The following is a 19,010-nucleotide window of genomic DNA, read 5'->3' on the forward strand; positions in this document are numbered from 1 at the left end:
AGTAAAAAAAGTTCATTCAAGTCACCTAAAGTTCATTCAAGTCACGGCATTCGCCTGCTAGAATACGGTGACTCTAAAAAACCAAGTCACTTCACGTCACTCGCCTCGCAGAATAAGCCCCATTGATTTTCTTTGACACAAAACGTAAACAATGTAATAGGCTGTCAAAATTTTGTCTTCCGTGCCCACTTCTTCACCGCGCCTACTTTGTGTCAAAGTTGTTCCACCCCTAGATTTAATAGCTCGGCCCGTACCGCGCGGCCATTAGTGCTTTCACGGCAATTAAATAACAAATTCAACCGAGTCGTAACAATCAACTAATTTGTCAAAAATTAAACTAACTGGAAATTCGTATATCTGGAAACTTATCAGATATATTTCCAATGATACACATATTGAAGGTTACATAGTAGAAAAATATTATATTACACTATTTTATGTGTACTAAGTTCGTAACGTTTCCATTTCTTCAGGGTGGACCTATTGTTGCGCGGTATTCCGTCGCGGTGTTTCTTCGGTGCGATCAGTGTTCGCCGCTGGAAACTTTTGAACCGATCTGCCAGTAGACTCTTATTCGGAACAACAGTCCGCAGGCTATCGGCCAGCTCCGAAGGTTCAGCGAAATCTATTTCGGCTTCTTCAAACTTTAGATACGCAACACGTCCAGCGGTTTTCTTCTTCTCCTCTTGGCGCTTGGCACGGTTCTTCTGCAATTTTTCACTTTTCGCTTCATGTTTATCCAACAAACATTGGTATTCATGTACACTGTAAGCAATCGATAAATTTATGTATTTATATCTTGATATAAAACTAACATTTGTTTTCTTACCGGTTTATATCGCGTAACTTCTTCAATTCAACCTTCAGTTCAACCTCAGCATTTTTCTTGGCTACTGCTCGGAACTTTTTATTCAACGCCTTCCGGTCCTTCTTTTTATTTTTGACGGGCGGGTTGACAGATTTGTATTCGTCAACGTCGTCATACTCTACCGGTTCATCAACACCTGCGATATTGAATGATTGTTAACTCATTGCGAAAAAATTATTGAAACATACATATTAGAAACTGACACAAACCTTCTGTTTGAAACAATCCTTCTGTCATTTCTTCATGAATGATCCGATCACGGTCTTCCTTTGAAAGTTTTGTGAACTTTTGCGTCACTACTCGATCCAAATGCTCAGCTTTCTTGATAATTACTCGTTCCTTTTCAATAACTTGTTCCTTCAACTCATTATAATCATCAATCGAAGGATTGTAGCTGGTTCCAGCAGACGGCAGTTCAACATTACTGCAATGATTTCACAAAAAAAGAGTTGAGATCCAAAAGCCACTTATTTCATAAATTCAAAAAAATATTTGTAAAGCAATTAAACAAGGTATAAGCTTCCGAACGCTTAACAATACTTACGGCACGACATTTGGTTTTGCGTGTGTAGAAGCAGCAACTTTGACCAAAGGTTTGCCAGTGTTTTTCATGTTATGTAAAACAACGCTTTCGCTGATCCATTCGTTTTGTAACTCTTCCGGAACCGGATCTTCTTCCCAAATATCCATCGCAAATTGATCAGTACTCCGAGCCTTTTTTTGTGCATTTTTAGCGGATACTTTAGTTTTTCTAGATATAATGTCTTCTCTCTTTTTCTTAATAGAAGCAATCCTTTGCTCGTTCGTAATCAGATTGCGTTTAGCAATCGGGTCCGAAACTTTGGAATGGTTCTCTAAGGCATTGCAAAACATTGGTTTGGCGGTAAACTTCTTTCTTCGTTGAGCTTTCAACAGTTTTCGATTGTCGGACCTGGTTACATCCTTGGTGAAGAGTGCGGCATCTGGTTTATCAGCGATAGTACTGAGGATTTAAAATGAGTACAATTTAATTCGTTATTTTACTTTGTAAAGTTATAGTCATCATAGTTCATCGATTAATTCCTAAAAACTTAAAAAAAAAAAGCTTAAGCTAAATGCTCATGATTGAGCCTTTAAACTAGGCTTGCGAGATGGTTTTTTAAAAAAGCTGGACATATTGAGACATTTGAGAAAAAACGCGACATTTTAAAATTTGTTAGAATAAGTTATGATATGCATGTTTTTGGTAGAGACTCTGGATATAAAAGTGCGGTGCTCTTATACTTGAAAATAAATTTTTATAAACTGCCAACTCAGACATAGCTCAGTTTGTAGAACACTTCCTTTCAGATTCAACGTCCATGGTTTGAAACACAGGTACACTGCCCCTACTTTCATAACAGTCCCATATGAAAAAAACGAGCAAGCGAGAAAATCAGCTTTTTCTGTTTTGGAATACATTTTAAAATTGTGACCACAGCTTTCAGCATAAACAAAAATCGTTTAATGGAATGTATTCTGTCATAATAAATGACATAATAAATCGTTGGACCTGAAATTTTCGAAATTTGACAACTGGTAAGGTCTGGAGCACCATTTTTGTTTGTTATGGGACTGTTATGCGAGCATATTCGAGAGCTTTTTCAAATCTACTCGCATAACAGTCCAATACAGAATATGGTTTGCTCACCAAGCTACCTTCTAAGACTTAAATTTGATCATTTCTGAACTTGTAAATGTAGTTCGTGAATTCCACATTGTAAGTTGAATCTTATCATGGTTTTTAGTTTTTTTTATTAAATAATAATAGTATATTTAAGGCCAATTACTCTACAAAGTTTTATGTGCCGTGGTATTCTTGAAACTTATCTTTACAGCTATGTTAGGGAAGGGGGGAGCCGAAATAGTCGCGGCGACTCGACATGTTAGTAAAAAAAATCTAAATTTGGGAAGGGATGAGGTTAAATTAAGGATCATATTATTGTATTTTTCCATAAGGGTTCCGTGGCGGCGCACTGAAGCATTGGATTCGGTCGAGTTTTCATAATTGTAGCCTGCCTTCATCTCGCATTGTCGAACCCTTCGGCAAAGGTGTTTCTAATAAATAAACAAATAGATGGTTTTTAGTTGTTTCTGATCGTTTTTCTCACAGGAAGACCATCCTTCCTTCATTTTAGCCTGCATTTCAAAAACTATAGTTAAATTTACTGTGTAGTGTGCATAATTCGACATCAAGTGAGTTGAATCTTGTTTAAATGACTTAAAGCAATAAATCAAAGATCATTTCACCGGAAGAAACATAGTAAGGTGACTACATCCGTGGTATTTCACATATGGGACTGTTATGCGGGTACATTTCATATGGGACAGTCACTAGTTGATATTTTTTTTTCATAATTTCTAGATCAAAGTTTCTTTTTTTATTAATTTATATTGAAGTCTAATGTTCAAAATGACGAACTGTAAGATTAGATGAAAAATGACAAAAATTCATATGGGACTGTTATGCGAGTAGGGGCAGTACAGCAGGTACGCAGAATTAGGGCCGTTCACGGTATATGGTAAACCGGTTGGATTAAAATCATGACAATCAGTTGAACACTCAATATCTACCAGCTAGACCTTTTTAAAGTTGATATTTTCTTCATTTTTGTACGTTTTAGCTTCAAGACGACAATGCATTCATTAATAAATTAAGAAAAAACCATGATGCAATCTTCAAAGGACCAAAAAACTCCATTACATAGTCAAAGAGAGGCCCTACAACAAAATAGAAATGAAATTGGAATTCGGTTTCGTTTTAAAACGTGTTTTCTTTGAAATTCATACAATCCTCACATAGTTTTCGATACAATCGATTTTGTGACGTCACAAAAAAATCCAATATGGCTCTCGACACTACCTTATTTAGATATTCCTTGGCTCTTTCAGACTTATTTTGGATTTTCTCAACTCACTACCAAGGAATATTGAAAGAAGGGGAGTATGACATTTGGCATAAAGCCATTTGGCATAATGCCTTTTGGCATAAAGCCATTTGGCATAAAAGCCATTTGGCATAAAGGCCATTTGGCATAAAAGCCATTTGGCATAAAGCCATTTGGCATAATTTCAGCTTACCGAGTGGTGACTGTTTAAAAAAACATGCAATTTTTTTTCAAATTTTGCGGAGTTGCCGCAAACATCGAGGATGCAGGGGGTGAGGTGGCACAAAGCCGCCGAAGCTCCCCAATCCGAGGTGGCCGCTGACCCGCCGTCGGAAGCGGCGGCCTTATTACATTGGTCTAGGTCTACTGGGGCCTCCTAGGATTACGTGAAAGCTAGGGTGATCCCTTAGCTCCGTCCACCGCGCGATAGCGCGAAGGACACACTTTCATGAAAGTTCGAACGCGCAGCGTGAGGAATCGGTTCAAGCTTAGGTCTAAACGCCTTACTTATTGCGGTTCTACAAAAGTCAAGACCAGCCTCCTCACGCTGCGCGTTCGAACTTTCATGAAAGTGTGTCCTTCGCGCTATCGCGCGGCGGACGGAGCTAAGGGATCACCCCTAGCTTTCACGTAAACCTAGGAGGCCCCAGTAGACCTAGACCAATGTAATAAGGCCGCCGCTTCCGACGGCGGGTCGGCGGCCACCTCGGATTGGGGAGCTTCGGCGGCTTTGTGCCACCTCACCCTCTGCATCCTCGATATTTGCGGCAATGCCGCAAAACTTAAGAAAAGAAAACATGCAACGTTGTCCGAAAAGTGAATCTCAACGTGATCACACGAAAAAAGAAATTATGCCAAATGGCTTTATGCCAAATGGCTTTTATGCCAAATGGCTTTTATGACAAATGGCCTTTATGCCAAATGGCTTTATGCCAAATGGCTTTATGCCAAAAGGCATTATGCCAAATGGCTTTATGCCAAATGTCATACTCCCGAAAGAAGGTATAGCCGAGAGCCATATTGGATTTTTTTCGTGACGTCACTGTTGCCGAACTGTCGAAGGTTTATACTGGTAGAATTCAAATTTCAAAGTTAAACACATTAAAGAACTAAATTAAAATCCAATTTGATTCGGATTATGTTGTAAGGTTACTAGTTGATTGTGCTATGAGGTTTTTTTTGTGTTTAATAGACTGCAGTGTGTATTATTCTTGAATTTGTTATTGAATGCACAGTCATGCTCTATGTGAAAGGAGCAAAAATAATAATTTTCCCCTTTCAAAAGGTCTGATTGGTAGTTTATGGCAGTGCACCTCATCGTCATGATTTGAATCTAACATGGTGTACCATATGAATTTCTAATTTAGAACAATTAACCCCAATAAAACCATTGCAACTTTGGTTTACTAAATTCCAATAAAAGATTGTGGTTGGATTCGAAAAATACTATTTTTGGTTATTTTATTTTATCAACGGTTCAAATCTAACTGATTTCAACATTTATAAGCAAAATTTTGAACTAATTATCAATTTTTGTCAATTTGAGTTAGGATACCTCAGCAACTTCAATCGTCTGAATTAAAGCAAAACAATTACTACATTCAACTTTTTTAGTATCAGTCTTGAAGAACAATAATATTTCTAGAATTGTGTGCCTTCAAAGTTGAAAAAATCTTCAATTTTTTTTAATTGCTAACAAAAATTGAAAAAATTCCATATAAATTCACAGATTATTGGCAACAGTGACGTCACAGGCGGTACTAATACTAAAACAAGGCTGCCTCGGCACTACCTCCTTTAAATATTCCTTGACTCACTACCGCAAATTTACACTACCACCAATGTCAAACATGGAAACCAAACTTTGAAACTGAAATAAATCTTCAGAACACTTTCATACGTTTTTTTTACTAAGACAAACATGTTTCAGAATCAATCATGATTTTTCAGCAACATTTCATACCATTTAAAATGATTATTGCACATGGTAACGTTCTGATTGGAACATTGTTTACCTATTTAAAGAACTTATGGTATGGTATGGTATAGTATATGGTAAACTTGATTGAAACTTCAATCAGAAGGAAGAAGAAGAAAGAATGCAGAGCTTATTTTGAATTGTTTTTCTCCGCATTTTTATACACAAAATCGAAGGATTAACTACAATATAAGTATTTTTTATTTCAAACTTTGAATCTTTTGCAAATTTTTGTGTTCGGAAGAAATTGTCAAAATCTTATTTCAGAGTTTAGTTTCAGTAAAAATGCCAAAAAGTAGTTCAATTACTTTTGCCAGCTTTCTTTAAGTTGCTATTTTTTTTGTGATTTTCATCCGCAAGGATGATTCAGTGCTCAAGCTTTTTCAATCATCATTTAAATAACGATTTAAATAACAACTGAAAAATCTTGAGCGATCACAATTATCCTTGCAGATGAAAATCTCCAAAAAAAAATTACTGAAAAATGATGGTGGCATGTAACCTTAAAGAATACGTAGTATTTTCATCATGTTTATTCAAAAATTGTTTTGTGAAAAAAAATCCAGAAACCGTGAATTGTTCCGTTTCTGTCAATCTGCCAGCACGGAAGAAGTCTACAAAAAATGACCGTTGAAAATAACTGGCAACACAAGTGAAAAATAACGGTCAGTTAGAGAAAAATTTGCATACGATCAACATCGAAATCTCGTGTTTCTCTTATTAATAAAGTTAAGTTGTTTGAGTAAATTAACGTTTTAATATTCGAAGTGGAACCGTCCTCCCCATTAGAAGGAAATCAAATCGATCCACCCGCACTTTGTTCACCGCCCGAACATTGGTCCTGTTTCGAACCGGATTTGAACCGAAGGAAAGATGCCGCTCAACAGAACGCCCCCGAAAGGTTCCGCCGGAACAGATCCCGACGAAACGAACGACTTCTTAGGTTTTCCGAATCCGAGTGAACATAACCTCCAAAGCGACGGTTCCGAGTCTCCAAGTAATCGAACTCAAACACTGTTCCCGAATCCGATGGTACCGCTTGAATCTTCCGAGCAGCCGGCCGCTGCTGTCGACGCCGAAACGATGAAGCAGCTTTCTTCACTGTTCCGCCAACGAAATCAGGTTTATCAAAAGGTAGCCCGAATCCACAACGCAGTGAAGGGAATGCTTCTGGATTTACCACAGCTGAAGGTGTACACCCGAAAACTGGAAGCAGCATACGGTGAATTTTCAAATTTTCACAGCCAAATAGTCGCCTTGTTGCCCGCCGAAGACCTAACCTCACAAGAGGAAAACTACATCCGCTTCGAGCAGCTGTACGATTGGACATCCGCCAGCATCGAAGCCCAAATCATCGATCATCAACATCCTCCACCACATCCGCAAGTCATCGTGCACCAACAGCCGCTGAAAGCGCCATTCCCGACATTCGACGGTGAGTACACCAATTGGCCCAAATTCAAAGCGATGTTTCAGGATGTGATGGCTCAATCGCGCGATTCCGATGCGATTAAGCTGTACCACCTGGACAAAGCACTCATCGGAGCAGCCGCTGGCGTTCTGGACGCAAAAACGATCAACGATGGGAACTACGCACACGCATGGAGAATCCTCACCGAGAGATTCGAAAATCATCGCATCATCGTCGAGACCCACATCCGTGGCTTGCTCTCGCTGAAAAAGATGACATCCGAATCCTACAAAGAACTGCGGAATCTTCTCGACGAGTGTTCCAAGCATGTCGAGTGTCTCGATTATCTGCAGCAAGAATTGACTGGAGTGTCCGAATTGATGGTCGTTTTCTTGCTGACGTCAGCTTTGGATCCATCAACACGGAAGGTTTGGGAACAAACACTCAAATCCGGAGAGTTGCCGAAATACCGATCCACGATTGCTTTCCTCAAGAGTCAGTGCCAAGTGTTGGAACGATGCGAATCCATTTGCCCGATCCCGATTCCGAAACCATCTACAACCAAGCAAGCTCAACCGAAGGTCCCCAATCAGCGGTCGTACGCAGCAACCGCAGCGTTCGACAAACCGTCCATCCAATGTGCGTTTTGTGAAGGCCCGCACCGAAATTTCCAATGCAACAAGCTGTCCATTCTACCCAGTGCCGAAAGAATGGAAAAGGTTCGAGCTTCCGGAGTGTGCTACAATTGCCTAACCAAGGGTCATCGCTCGAAGGATTGTCCATCAACCAAGAACTGCCAGAAGTGTGGTAAACGACACCACACTCAGCTCCACGAAGATCAACAACAACAACAACAACAACCGAAACCGATGGCTACACCCACCACCCAAATCGATGCCCCTTCTCAAGCCGCACAACAACCAACCGTTTCGTCCATGCCATGCAATTACACTGCTTCTCCCAAAACAGTGTTGTTGCTCACCGCTGTCGTTCACGTCCTGGATAACGACAACCAACCTCAAACCTGCCGAGTTCTCCTTGACAGTGGGTCCCAGGTAAATTTCATCACCGATCAGCTGGCCAGCACGCTGCGTCTCGAAAAACGAAAGGTCGACGTTCCAATTGGTGGCATCAACGAAATTAAAACTGTCGCCCGCCACCTCGTCAAGGTTCACCTCCAATCACGCTGTAGTGATTTCCGCACCGAGCTAGAATGTCTAGTGATCCCGAAGGTGACTGGTCCGATCCCATCAACCAACATCGACATCACTGAGTGGCATTTCCCCCATGGTGTCCAATTAGCAGATCCAAACTTCTTCAAGCCCGACAAAATCGATCTACTGATTGGAGCAGCGCTCTTTTTCAACATCCTCAAGACCGGCCATCTCATACTGGATCCCTATTTACCCGAACTCCGAGAGTCACACCTTGGTTGGCTTGTGACTGGTACCCTGACAACGAAATCCAACTATGAGCCCATCCAATATGCCCAACTAGCCTCGGTGGAATCCATCGAAAATTCCATCACCAGATTCTGGGAACTTGAGGAAGTTCCAACCGCTCCGAAAACGACAGCCGAAGAGCAGCAATGTGAGGAACATTTTGTTGCCACCCACACCCGTGATGTTTCCGGTAGGTACACCGTTCGATTGCCGTTGAAACCAAATGCCGACAAGCTGGACAGCTGCCGAAACCTAGCATTGAAAAGGTTTTTCATGCTGGAAAATCGCTTGCAACGAAATCCCGAACTGTGGTCCCAGTATGTTGAATTCATTCGTGAATATCAACTACTTGGTCACTGCCAAACAATCAACGAAGCCGACGACCCGCCCCAGCGTGGGAAATATTATCTTCCACATCACGCTGTACTTCGCCCCAGCAGCACCACCACAAAGTGCAGAGTGGTGTTCGATGGAAGCGCAAAATCATCCCCGTCTGGTCTTTCCCTCAACAACGTCCTCACCGTCGGCCCAGTGGTTCAAAACGACTTGTTTAGCATTATGCTAAGGTTCCGCAAACATCGTTACGTTTTTACTGCTGACATCGCCAAAATGTACCGACAAGTACGAGTGCATCCCGACGACACTGGTTATCAACGCATTTTCTGGAGAGAAAACCCGAAACACCCCTTGCAGGTTCTAGAGTTGACAACCGTCACCTATGGGACCGCATCAGCTCCGTTTCAAGCAACCAGGTGCTTGATACAACTCGCCGACGACGAGGGAGACAAGTTTCCCAAAGCTGCTAACATCTTAAGACATGATTGCTATGTTGACGATATCATGTCTGGTTCCGACAACATCGACGAGGTGATTGAAATCCAACGACAACTGAAGGCCATTCTGCTGAAGGGTGGTTTTCCTGTTCACAAATGGTGCTCCAACTCAACCCAATTGCTCGAACACATCCCGGTGAATGAGCAAGAAACCACCAAACGTTACGACGAATTCGACATCAACGAAGCGATTAAGGTCCTAGGCGTACTGTGGGTGCCTAGTACTGATCAACTTTTAATTGCCCGATGCACTCCCCCGACAGTGAACGAAAAGCAGCCCACCACGAAACGAATTGTGTGTTCCGAAATTGCCAAATTGTTCGATCCATTGGGATTGATATCGCCAACCATCGTCATCGCTAAACTCCTGGTTCAACAACTTTGGCGAAAGAAATTGGACTGGGACGATCATCTCGACAACGACAGCCTCAAGCATTGGAACGACCTCCGAGAGTCACTTTCTCACCTCAACGAAATTGCAATCCCCCGCCAAGTGACATTCAACGACGCTGTGGCTTACGAGCTGCATGGTTTCGCCGACGCTTCTATGGTAGCATATGGTGCATGTGTCTACATACGAAGCATTTTTCCCGATGGTTCCTGTAAGGTTCGCTTGCTGAGTAGCAAATCAAAAGTCACCCCCCTCCACGAATTGTCCATTCCAAGGAAAGAATTGTGTGCTGCAGTACTTCTAGTCAAATTGGTGACAAAAATTGTTTCCTTTATTGACATCAATTTTCGCAAAGTTCTACTATGGTCCGACAGTCAAATCGTTTTGGCTTGGATCAAAAAACACCCCGACCGACTTGAGATTTTTGTACGTAATCGAATTGCCGAAATTAATCTCCACACCCAACACGAACAGTGGCATTACGTTCCATCGCAGTTCAATCCAGCCGATATTGTGTCGAGAGGCCAACTGCCGTTCCCGCTGAGCCAAAATACAACGTGGTGGGAAGGCCCACAATTCCTGACCGAAGCAACTTTCATCGAAGAGCGCCCAGAAGACATCCCCGATGATGAATTGCCGGAGTTGAAAGTCAACTTGGTGACTACTCTGGCAACCAATCAAAAACCGTTGGACGTTTTCACCGATGTGAGCTGTTTCCGAAAGCTGCAACGAATTATCGCCTGGGTGTTGAGGTATATTAACAACCGCCGCAAGCCAAAAGAGGAACGTGTGTTGCATCCGCATTTGACTATCGACGAGCTTCGAAATTCCATGTTGGTCATCGTTCGTGTTATTCAACATTTGGAATTTGACGACGAAATCAAACGAGTCCAAACAGGTGTCCCATGCAAAAGATTAGCAGCTCTCAATCCCATCCTATCCGACGGTCTTCTTCGAGTTGGTGGTCGACTGAGACATTCCAACTTGCCCGACGAATCAAAGCATCAGCTCATCCTACCAAACAACAATCCGGTCACAAAGCTACTGGTCCGAGCTTTGCATCTTGAGCTTCTCCATGTGGGTCCGAGTGGGCTCATCTCAGCGCTTAGACAACGTTTCTGGTTGCTCAACGCCCGTTCCACAGTTCGCAATGTAACACGGCAATGCATCAAGTGTTTCCGTGTGAATCCAACCAACGTCCAGCAACTGATGGGTGAATTGCCAAGGCAGCGTGTGGTGTTTTCCTCGCCATTCAACATCACCGGTGTCGATTATGCTGGTCCGATCCAAGTGAAGCAAGGTAAATATCGTCCGAAGGTGGTCAAGGCTTACGTCTCGGTTTTCGTGTGCATGGCCACAAAAGCAATCCATCTGGAATTGGTGTCAGATTTGACGACCGATGCATTCATCGCTGCCCTGGAGAGGTTCATCAGCCGCCGAGGGATGGTTGCCGAATTGCATTCCGATAATGCAACCAACTTCAAAGGTGCCAGCAACGAACTCCATCAATTGTACCAGCAGTTCCAAGATCAGCAGCAAGCCAACAAAATCGATAGGTTTTGCCAGTCGAAAGAAATCGGTTGGCATTTCATCCCGCCAAATGCTCCCGAGTTTGGTGGCCTTTGGGAGGCCGCTGTAAAGAGCACCAAATATCACTTGAAGCGAGTCATCGGTACCACTTTGTTGTCCTTCGAAGAAATGGCCACTCTGTTGTGTAAGATCGAAGCCATCCTCAACTCCAGGCCCTTCTATTCGATTTCCAACGATCCTGCTGATCCAGAGGTAATTTCGCCAGCACACTTCCTCATCGGTCGACCATTGACAGCACCATCAGGCCCTACCTATTGTGATGAGAAAATAGGACGATTAAACAGATGGCAACACATACAACTTATGCGTGAGCACTTTTGGAGAGCTTGGTCCAGGGACTATCTGTCATCTCTTCAGGTGCGGAAGAAGAACACATCCGTGCAAGATAACATCAAACCTGGCATGATCGTTATCCTCCATGACAACAACCGACCCCCTCTCGAATGGAAACTTGGCCGCATCACAGCTGTGTTCCCTGGCGATGATAATTTGGTACGCGCCGTAGATGTCTTTAGCGAAGGATCAACATATCGTCGTGCTATCACCAAGATATCGCTTCTACCAATAGAGGACAACAAGTCACCACCCCCGGCCGGAATATGTTCCGTTTCTGTCAATCTGCCAGCACGGAAGAAGTCTACAAAAAATGACCGTTGAAAATAACTGGCAACACAAGTGAAAAATAACGGTCAGTTAGAGAAAAATTTGCATACGATCAACATCGAAATCTCGTGTTTCTCTTATTAATAAAGTTAAGTTGTTTGAGTAAATTAACGTTTTAATATTCGAAGTGGAACCGTCCTCCCCATTAGAAGGAAATCAAATCGATCCACCCGCACTTTGTTCACCGCCCGATATTAAGTAGAAACAAACAACTTCAAACAGCTTTGTTGCAAATCGTCATTCGACTCAATCAAACAAATATTGTGCAATTTTTGGGAACTGACAACACAAATACTTCCGACAATCTAGTAGAAACATATTTTTTCTTCGTTGGAAGTCCAACATCTGAAGTTAAATTTTGTGCTAGCGCGATAGAAATATTGAATGGAAACTAAACTTGAAATCCTAAATTTGAATGAATTGAGTCAACATAAACATTCAACATTATCACATAATATACAGTACAACGAATGTTTCAAATAAGTCAAAGATGTTTGAACCCTCATCCGCATTAGATTTCAGTACCCTTATCAGCACTAGGAGTATCAATTTGACACCACAAGCTCAAATCGTTATAACTTTTGGCGTGTTAGACCGATTTAAACAAAACTTACATCAAAAGTCATGTCAGTAAAATATTATTATTATTATTATTATTATTATTAAAGACATTTTACCATTTACATGGCATTCGTGTCTGTTACTATAACAACAAAAACATCTACATTTTATCCGTCAGATTACAGAGTTTTATGAATTTTACAACGTTGGTTTCTTTGCTTGTACAATTCGATAAAATATCATAGATTGAGCCTTCCATATCACAAGCTCGTCGGGCTTGATCAAATCCTCTACAATCAACCAGAATATGTTGGACAGTTATTCTTACTCCGCAAAAGGAGCATTCGGGAGGTATAGATCGTACCAAGAGAAAGCTGTGTGTTAAACGAGTGTGCCCGATACGTAACCTAGTTAACAGACGCTGTTCAGGTGCGCATTTCCTGTCGGTGTAAGCACATATAGATGGTTTAACACGTCACAGAAGATTTTGCGACCTACTCCATTCATCAGTAAAATATGTTTAGAACATTATATACAGCTAAAGTTACAAGTTTTCTCGTTATTCAGCATGAAAGAAAAAAAATCCGAAAAAAACATGCCTCACGAAAACTGCTGTAGTTCATATGTTACACATCCAAAAAAATATTTGCCTTATGCATATGAAAGCTGAAGTTAATGCCTACATCATGAAGACAAGAAATAATTTTTTAATTTTTTTTTTAATGAAATGGTCACAAAAAGTTCAAAAAAGTGGTCTAAAAAACCTACTTTTCATTCGATTGCTAGTAAATACTGTTTGAGCGATGGTAGAGTGTTTAAAAAAATATGTGAAAGTTAGTGAAATATGTGAAAATTAGTGAAAGAATCGCGCAAAGTAGCCAACTTTGAAAAATTCCAGTAAATTCAATTTTTGTTGCATCGAAAATCTAAAGACAACAAAATGTTAGAATTTCAATAAAGTTTGTAGTCATATTTACGTAATAGTTACGCATTCACCGCATCGCATCGCATCGTATTCACTATGTCATCGGCCAGGCCGATGACATAGTGAGTGCGATGCGATGCGAATTGGCGGAAAATTTACGGACGCAGCCTATGCGAACTCGAGCGGCGGAACAAATTGACACCTGCTTCGCCGCGTTGAGTATGTCAGGTTTAAGCGATTCACATACATTTCCATCAAATGTGGTTCACCGCATTGAATCGCATTCGCCGCATCGCATCGCATCGTATTTACTATGTCATCGGCCTTAGTGTTTCTTAGCAGAGCTGTCAAATAACGGTTGTCAAATTTCGGGTCTAACTACCGTTGCGAAAATCCGAAAAAAAAAAAAAAAAAAAAACCACAACCGCAAGGTCATACTGGAGCAAGGAATATTTAAAGGAGGTAGTGCCGAGGCAGCCTTGCTTTAGTATTAGTATCGCCTGTGACGTAACTGTTGCCAATAATCTGTGAATTTATATGAAAATTTTTCCTTTTTTGCTAGCAATTAAAAAAAATTGAAGATTTTTTCAACTTTGAAGGCACACAATTCTAGAAATATTATTGTTCTTCAAGACTGATACTAAAAAAGTTGAATGTAGTAATTGTTTTGCTTTAATTCAGACGATTGAAGTTGCTAAGGTATCCTAACTTAAATTGACAAAACTTGATAATTAGTTCAAAATTTTGCTTATAAATGTTGAAATCAGTTAGGTTTGAATCGTTGATAAAATAAAATAACCAAAAATAGTATTTTTCGAATCCAACAACAATCTTTTATTGGAATTTAGTAAACCAAAGTTGCAATGGTTTTATTGGGGTTAATTGTTCTAAATTAGAAATTCATACGGTACACCATGTTAGATTCAAATCATGACGATGAGGTGCACTGCCATAAACTACCAATCAGACCTTTTGAAAGGGGAAAATTACTATTTTTGCTCGTTTCACATAGAGCATGAATATGCATTCATTAACAAATTCAAGAATAATACACACTGCAGTCTATTAAACACAAAAAAAACCTCATAGCACAATCAACTAGTAACCTTACAACATAATCCGAATCAAATTGGATTTTAATTTAGTTCTTTAATGTGTTTAACTTTGAAATTTGACTTCTACTAGTATAAACCTTCGACAGCTTGGCAACAGTGACGTCACGAAAAAAATCCAATATGGCTCTCGGCACTACCTTCTTTCAATATTCCTTGATACTGGAGTATGACCCCTTTTGTTGGAACAACTTGTCTTTGGCGACAAGACAAACCAGTTAGCTAACAACCTTCAAGACCGCGATGAACAGAGCTTCATAACACAAATATTATATTTCGATATATAAAGATTTATTAATACAACATTTAGTTACACAAGTGATTTTCTTAACCTAAAATAATTGTTGATAGTAACCGACAGGCTGCGTTAAAGTTAATAAATTACAACTTACAAGTTCTTTTTACTTTACTCGACTGAAATTGAAATTCGATCTTAATAGTTTAATTATTATTATAATTTATTTGAGACCTTTTAACTATCCGGGTTATTCGGGTCTATTAATCGTTTAATGTTTATGTTTATGTTTAGTGGCATCCTCATTCGGTCCGGATAGATCCGGAATCGAATACGAGTAGTTTAGCGTAGGAAACTTTCTCGCTGTAATATGTAAGTGTGATCTACTTAAAAAATGAAAACTTGTACTAAAACAAAACTGTATTTTAGCTTTGAAGCTGCCTAAATAAAACACTGCTTTCGAAATTTATGGCGTATTTTTTTTTAAATTCCGGCTTTGGCTCTGGATCCGTCCGAATAAAAAAAACGACTTTGGGGTTTCGAGTTATTCCATACGTAGGTGTGCGTGAAAACGAGCGCAATGTTTACATTCAGCTGTCATTTTGTTCTCCCTTTTGGATTTCTTCACGCGGTTCTTCACATCCGGATTGCCTTTTTTCGTGTCCGGATTGCCTTTTTTCGTGTCCGGGTTGCACTGTACAGTAGATAGTACGATTTTGTTTGGCTGAGAGGTTCAAAATCGCGGCAATAATCATTTTCCCGTTCATTATTTCAACTGTTTTACTTTCAGCCAAAAACAGCTGTTTAATGTTTTGACAACAACGTTGAGAGTATTGGTGAACTTCTCGCAAAACTGACTTTCTTCTCAGGGCGACTCCGTCCGTTTTTCGAGCAAACCTATAGGTTGCCTCTAGAGCAATAAATGAGTACGATGACAGCAGTTAGTTAGAGCGAACCTAGGTTGCCCCTGGTTTGCCACCAGGTGAAAAAATACGGTATTAGTGTCGAGCCCATTTGAAGTAACAAATATCATAACACATTAAACGCAACTCCATTATAGAATACATTTTTTTAAGATTAACGAAAATAAATAACGGTATGTAGGGTGGAAAATACGGATTGGTTGAATAGGTTTATTAATTTGATGGAATAAAAATAATTTGAAGCGGTCGAACAATATCTGTACCAACACGTGAAAAGGATGTATCTCCATATATGGCGAATCGAGAAAAACGCGTTTGAAAAAAATACAACCTATTTTAAATCGCTAATTAAAAATCACTTGAAATTTTTATTTTTTATGAAAGACAAACGATTTTTAGAAGCATCCCCTAAATAATAGAATAGAGGGATATCAATTTTCATGAAAATACAACACGCTGTCGCAGATAGAACCTTGCTCACGTTATATTTTGTCCAACCTGTTTATACGCCCTTTGCTATTTTCTCATTTCTAGCTTCAGTTTTAAGTTCGCGTTCATTTGCAACTATGTTTTTATGTTGAATAAAGTGTTAAATCTTTACCAACACATAAAACGACTAATCTCCATATATGGCGTATCGAGAAAAAAACGCGTTTGAAAAAAAATACAACCTATTTTAAATCGCTAATTAAAAATCACTTGAAATTTTTGCTTTTTATGCAAGACAAACGATTTTTAGAAGCATTCTCTATGTGTTAGAATAGAGGAATATCAATTTTCATGAAAAAACAACGCGCTATCGTAGACAGAACCTTGCTCACGTAATATTTTGTCCAACCTGTTTATACACCCTTTGCTATTTTCTTATTTTTAGCTTTAGTTATAAGCTCGCATTCATTTGCAACTGTGTTTTTATGTTGAATAAAGAGTCAAATTGATTATTCTGAGTTTGTTTGCGGAGTAGCAGCGAACAATTTTTCCGGAGTAAAGGGTGTATATCAATGTGATGGCGGTTCTGGTTTTAGAATGTTTATACATCACGCAGCGAAAAGATTTTTTATTTCAAAGGAAAGTGCCGCAAAAACAAAGGATTTTTTCCTTTGATTTTGGGATAAATAAAAATTCCTTTGATTCAAAGGCATTTACCTTTGTTTCAAAGAATTTTTCTTTTGAAAAATCTTTGAATCAAAATATTAATGCTTTGAAACAAAAAACAGTTTCATTTGATGCAAAGTTGTTCTTGTTTGCTACAATGTAATTTAGATTTAGATTTAAAAGGATTGGTTCATTGAACCATTTTCCTTTTATTCCAATTGGAAGAAATATTTTCTGTTGTCCCGAAGTTCCTATTAGGAATTTTGAATAATAAAAAGAAAGAATTTACATTTTCAATTTATTTTTATTCACAAAATTAACACTAACACTGGTTCACTATAATTTTGATCCTAATTTTGGCCTGAGAGCATACTTCTTGGGCCGCTCAATAGACTTCCGGAAGCAGCTCCGGTTGCTAGCTTTAGTGGTCATCCAACTGGTGATTACCGCTGAAGATCGGGCCGAAGATAATCAGACCGCTGGATTTGGGGCGGAATCTACCGTGGTCCTGTAATGCAAGAGTTTATATAAAGTCTTAAACATTCACTTTTTGATTATTGGATTAACACACACTTACCATTCTTCATCCTGAATCTTCTCTGATTCACTAGTTTTGATTTTCAACACAACCGGACAATCTTTATTCGAAATTCGGTTCTTGCTCAATCCAAAATATCTTCTAAGTTTAAAATTTTAATTGAAAGAAATTATTCCTTTCTGTTGAAAACAATATTCTTTGGTTGAAAGAAAATTTACTTTGTTTTTAACGAAATGTGCAATTGAACAAATTTCTTTTGAATCAAAGAATTTGTTTAAAATCAAAGTCCAAAATTATTCAGTTCAAACAATTAATTCTTTCTTTCAAAAATTATTCATTTGAATCAGAACGATAATTCATTGATTCAAAGAAAACAGGAGTTTGATTCAAAAAACTGAATGTTTCGAATCAAAGTCAGTTTCGTTTTGTATCAAAATCCAAGTTTTCTCTGCGTGATCCTTTACTTAAATTGAGTTTTTAATTTGTAATTTATTAACTTAAACGTAGCCTATCAGTTACAATGAACTATTAATTCAGGTTAAGGAAAACACTTTCATAAAATAAACTTTTGGAATGTTTTAATGTAACGGAATAATATTTTCTGAAAAGGGTTTCACCGTTAAGTAGTGCAAATGTTGGCCTATCATGAGGTGCTGAAAATGGTTTTTGTTTACTTTTGGAGATAGATCCTTTTCACGTGTTGGTACAGATATAATTGTCGGTTTTTAGTCAATTTTAAATAAGTTTTCCGAAAGGGATGGATCATCCCGAAGGATAAAAATCTCAGAAAAAAAAGTTCCGAATAAATGTTAAAATATTGGATTAAAGAAACAATTTAAGTTTAAAAAGCGTTATATTGATGAATCGTTATCAACCGATGTTTTTTCGTCGACAAAAATAGTGTGCTGGCTGTTTTTGGCCACATGTATCGTTAGCACAAAGACACTTTACTCACCCGATCCGCTCATCTTCCCGTTGACTTTCCAGGTATTCTTCGACATCGGTTATATTTACATTTTTGCGCCACGAAGCTTTAGATTTTCTTGATTTAGTTTTCATTTTAAATCACAATTTTTCGCTGAACAAAAAGTAAATAACTTGCGGCATGTACGCAGAAAATGTGATTATTTTTAAAATGACAGATCAAACACGCTCCTTTTTTTTCCTCAGAATTAAGTTGTTTTGGTTCACTGAACCTCAAAAATACCCAAACTTGAGAACTTTCATCGCCAACAGAGGTGCTAGGTGTCCTGATTTATCAGGATTTGTCCTGATTTATCAGGATTTGTCCTGATTTTCGAAAGAACGTCCTGATTTTTCTAAAACTCTTGATTTGTTCTGGTTTCCTAAAATTGGTCCCTTAAATGTCCTGATTTTCATAAAAATCCCTCAAATATTATCGAATTTATTGTTGAATTATAAAAAAAATCGAATAAATAGGTTATAAAATAGTTAAATCCATTTAACACATGGTAATCTTCGGTTCAGATGATATTTTAATGATGCTTTTCGATATGAACCAAGATTTTTTGATACACT

The 19,010-nt window shown here is 39.1% G+C and overlaps 1 protein-coding gene across 1 annotated transcript; it reads right to left on the reverse strand.

The window, feature by feature from the left end:
• Positions 1-348: 348 nt before the first annotated feature.
• On the reverse strand, positions 349-18,618 carry LOC129739114 (ribosome biogenesis protein NOP53). The gene is made up of 5 exons (XM_055730513.1): positions 18,427-18,618; positions 1,413-1,850; positions 1,078-1,292; positions 830-1,004; positions 349-765 (listed from the first exon to the last, which is right to left on the reverse strand). Exons 1-5 carry the CDS (start codon positions 18,528-18,530, stop codon positions 426-428), a joined length of 1,272 nt encoding a protein of 423 aa, XP_055586488.1. The 5' UTR covers positions 18,531-18,618; the 3' UTR covers positions 349-425.
• Positions 18,619-19,010: the final 392 nt, after the last annotated feature.

The sequence above is a fragment of the Uranotaenia lowii genome, chromosome 1 (genome assembly GCF_029784155.1).
Source record: "Uranotaenia lowii strain MFRU-FL chromosome 1, ASM2978415v1, whole genome shotgun sequence".
NCBI lineage: Eukaryota > Metazoa > Arthropoda > Insecta > Diptera > Culicidae > Uranotaenia > Uranotaenia lowii.

Bases quoted from the DNA above. Each gene is read 5' to 3' on its own strand.
- LOC129739114 (XM_055730513.1), bottom strand. From the start codon at position 18,530: ATGAAAACTAAATCAAGAAAATCTAAAGCTTCGTGGCGCAAAAATGTA. The intron at 1,851-18,426 runs GTGAGTAAAGTG...TTAAATCCTCAG, and splicing joins CGGGAAGATGAGCGGATCGG to TACTATCGCTGATAAACCAG. The intron at 1,293-1,412 runs GTAAGTATTGTT...AAATCATTGCAG, and splicing joins GCAAAACCAAATGTCGTGCC to TAATGTTGAACTGCCGTCTG.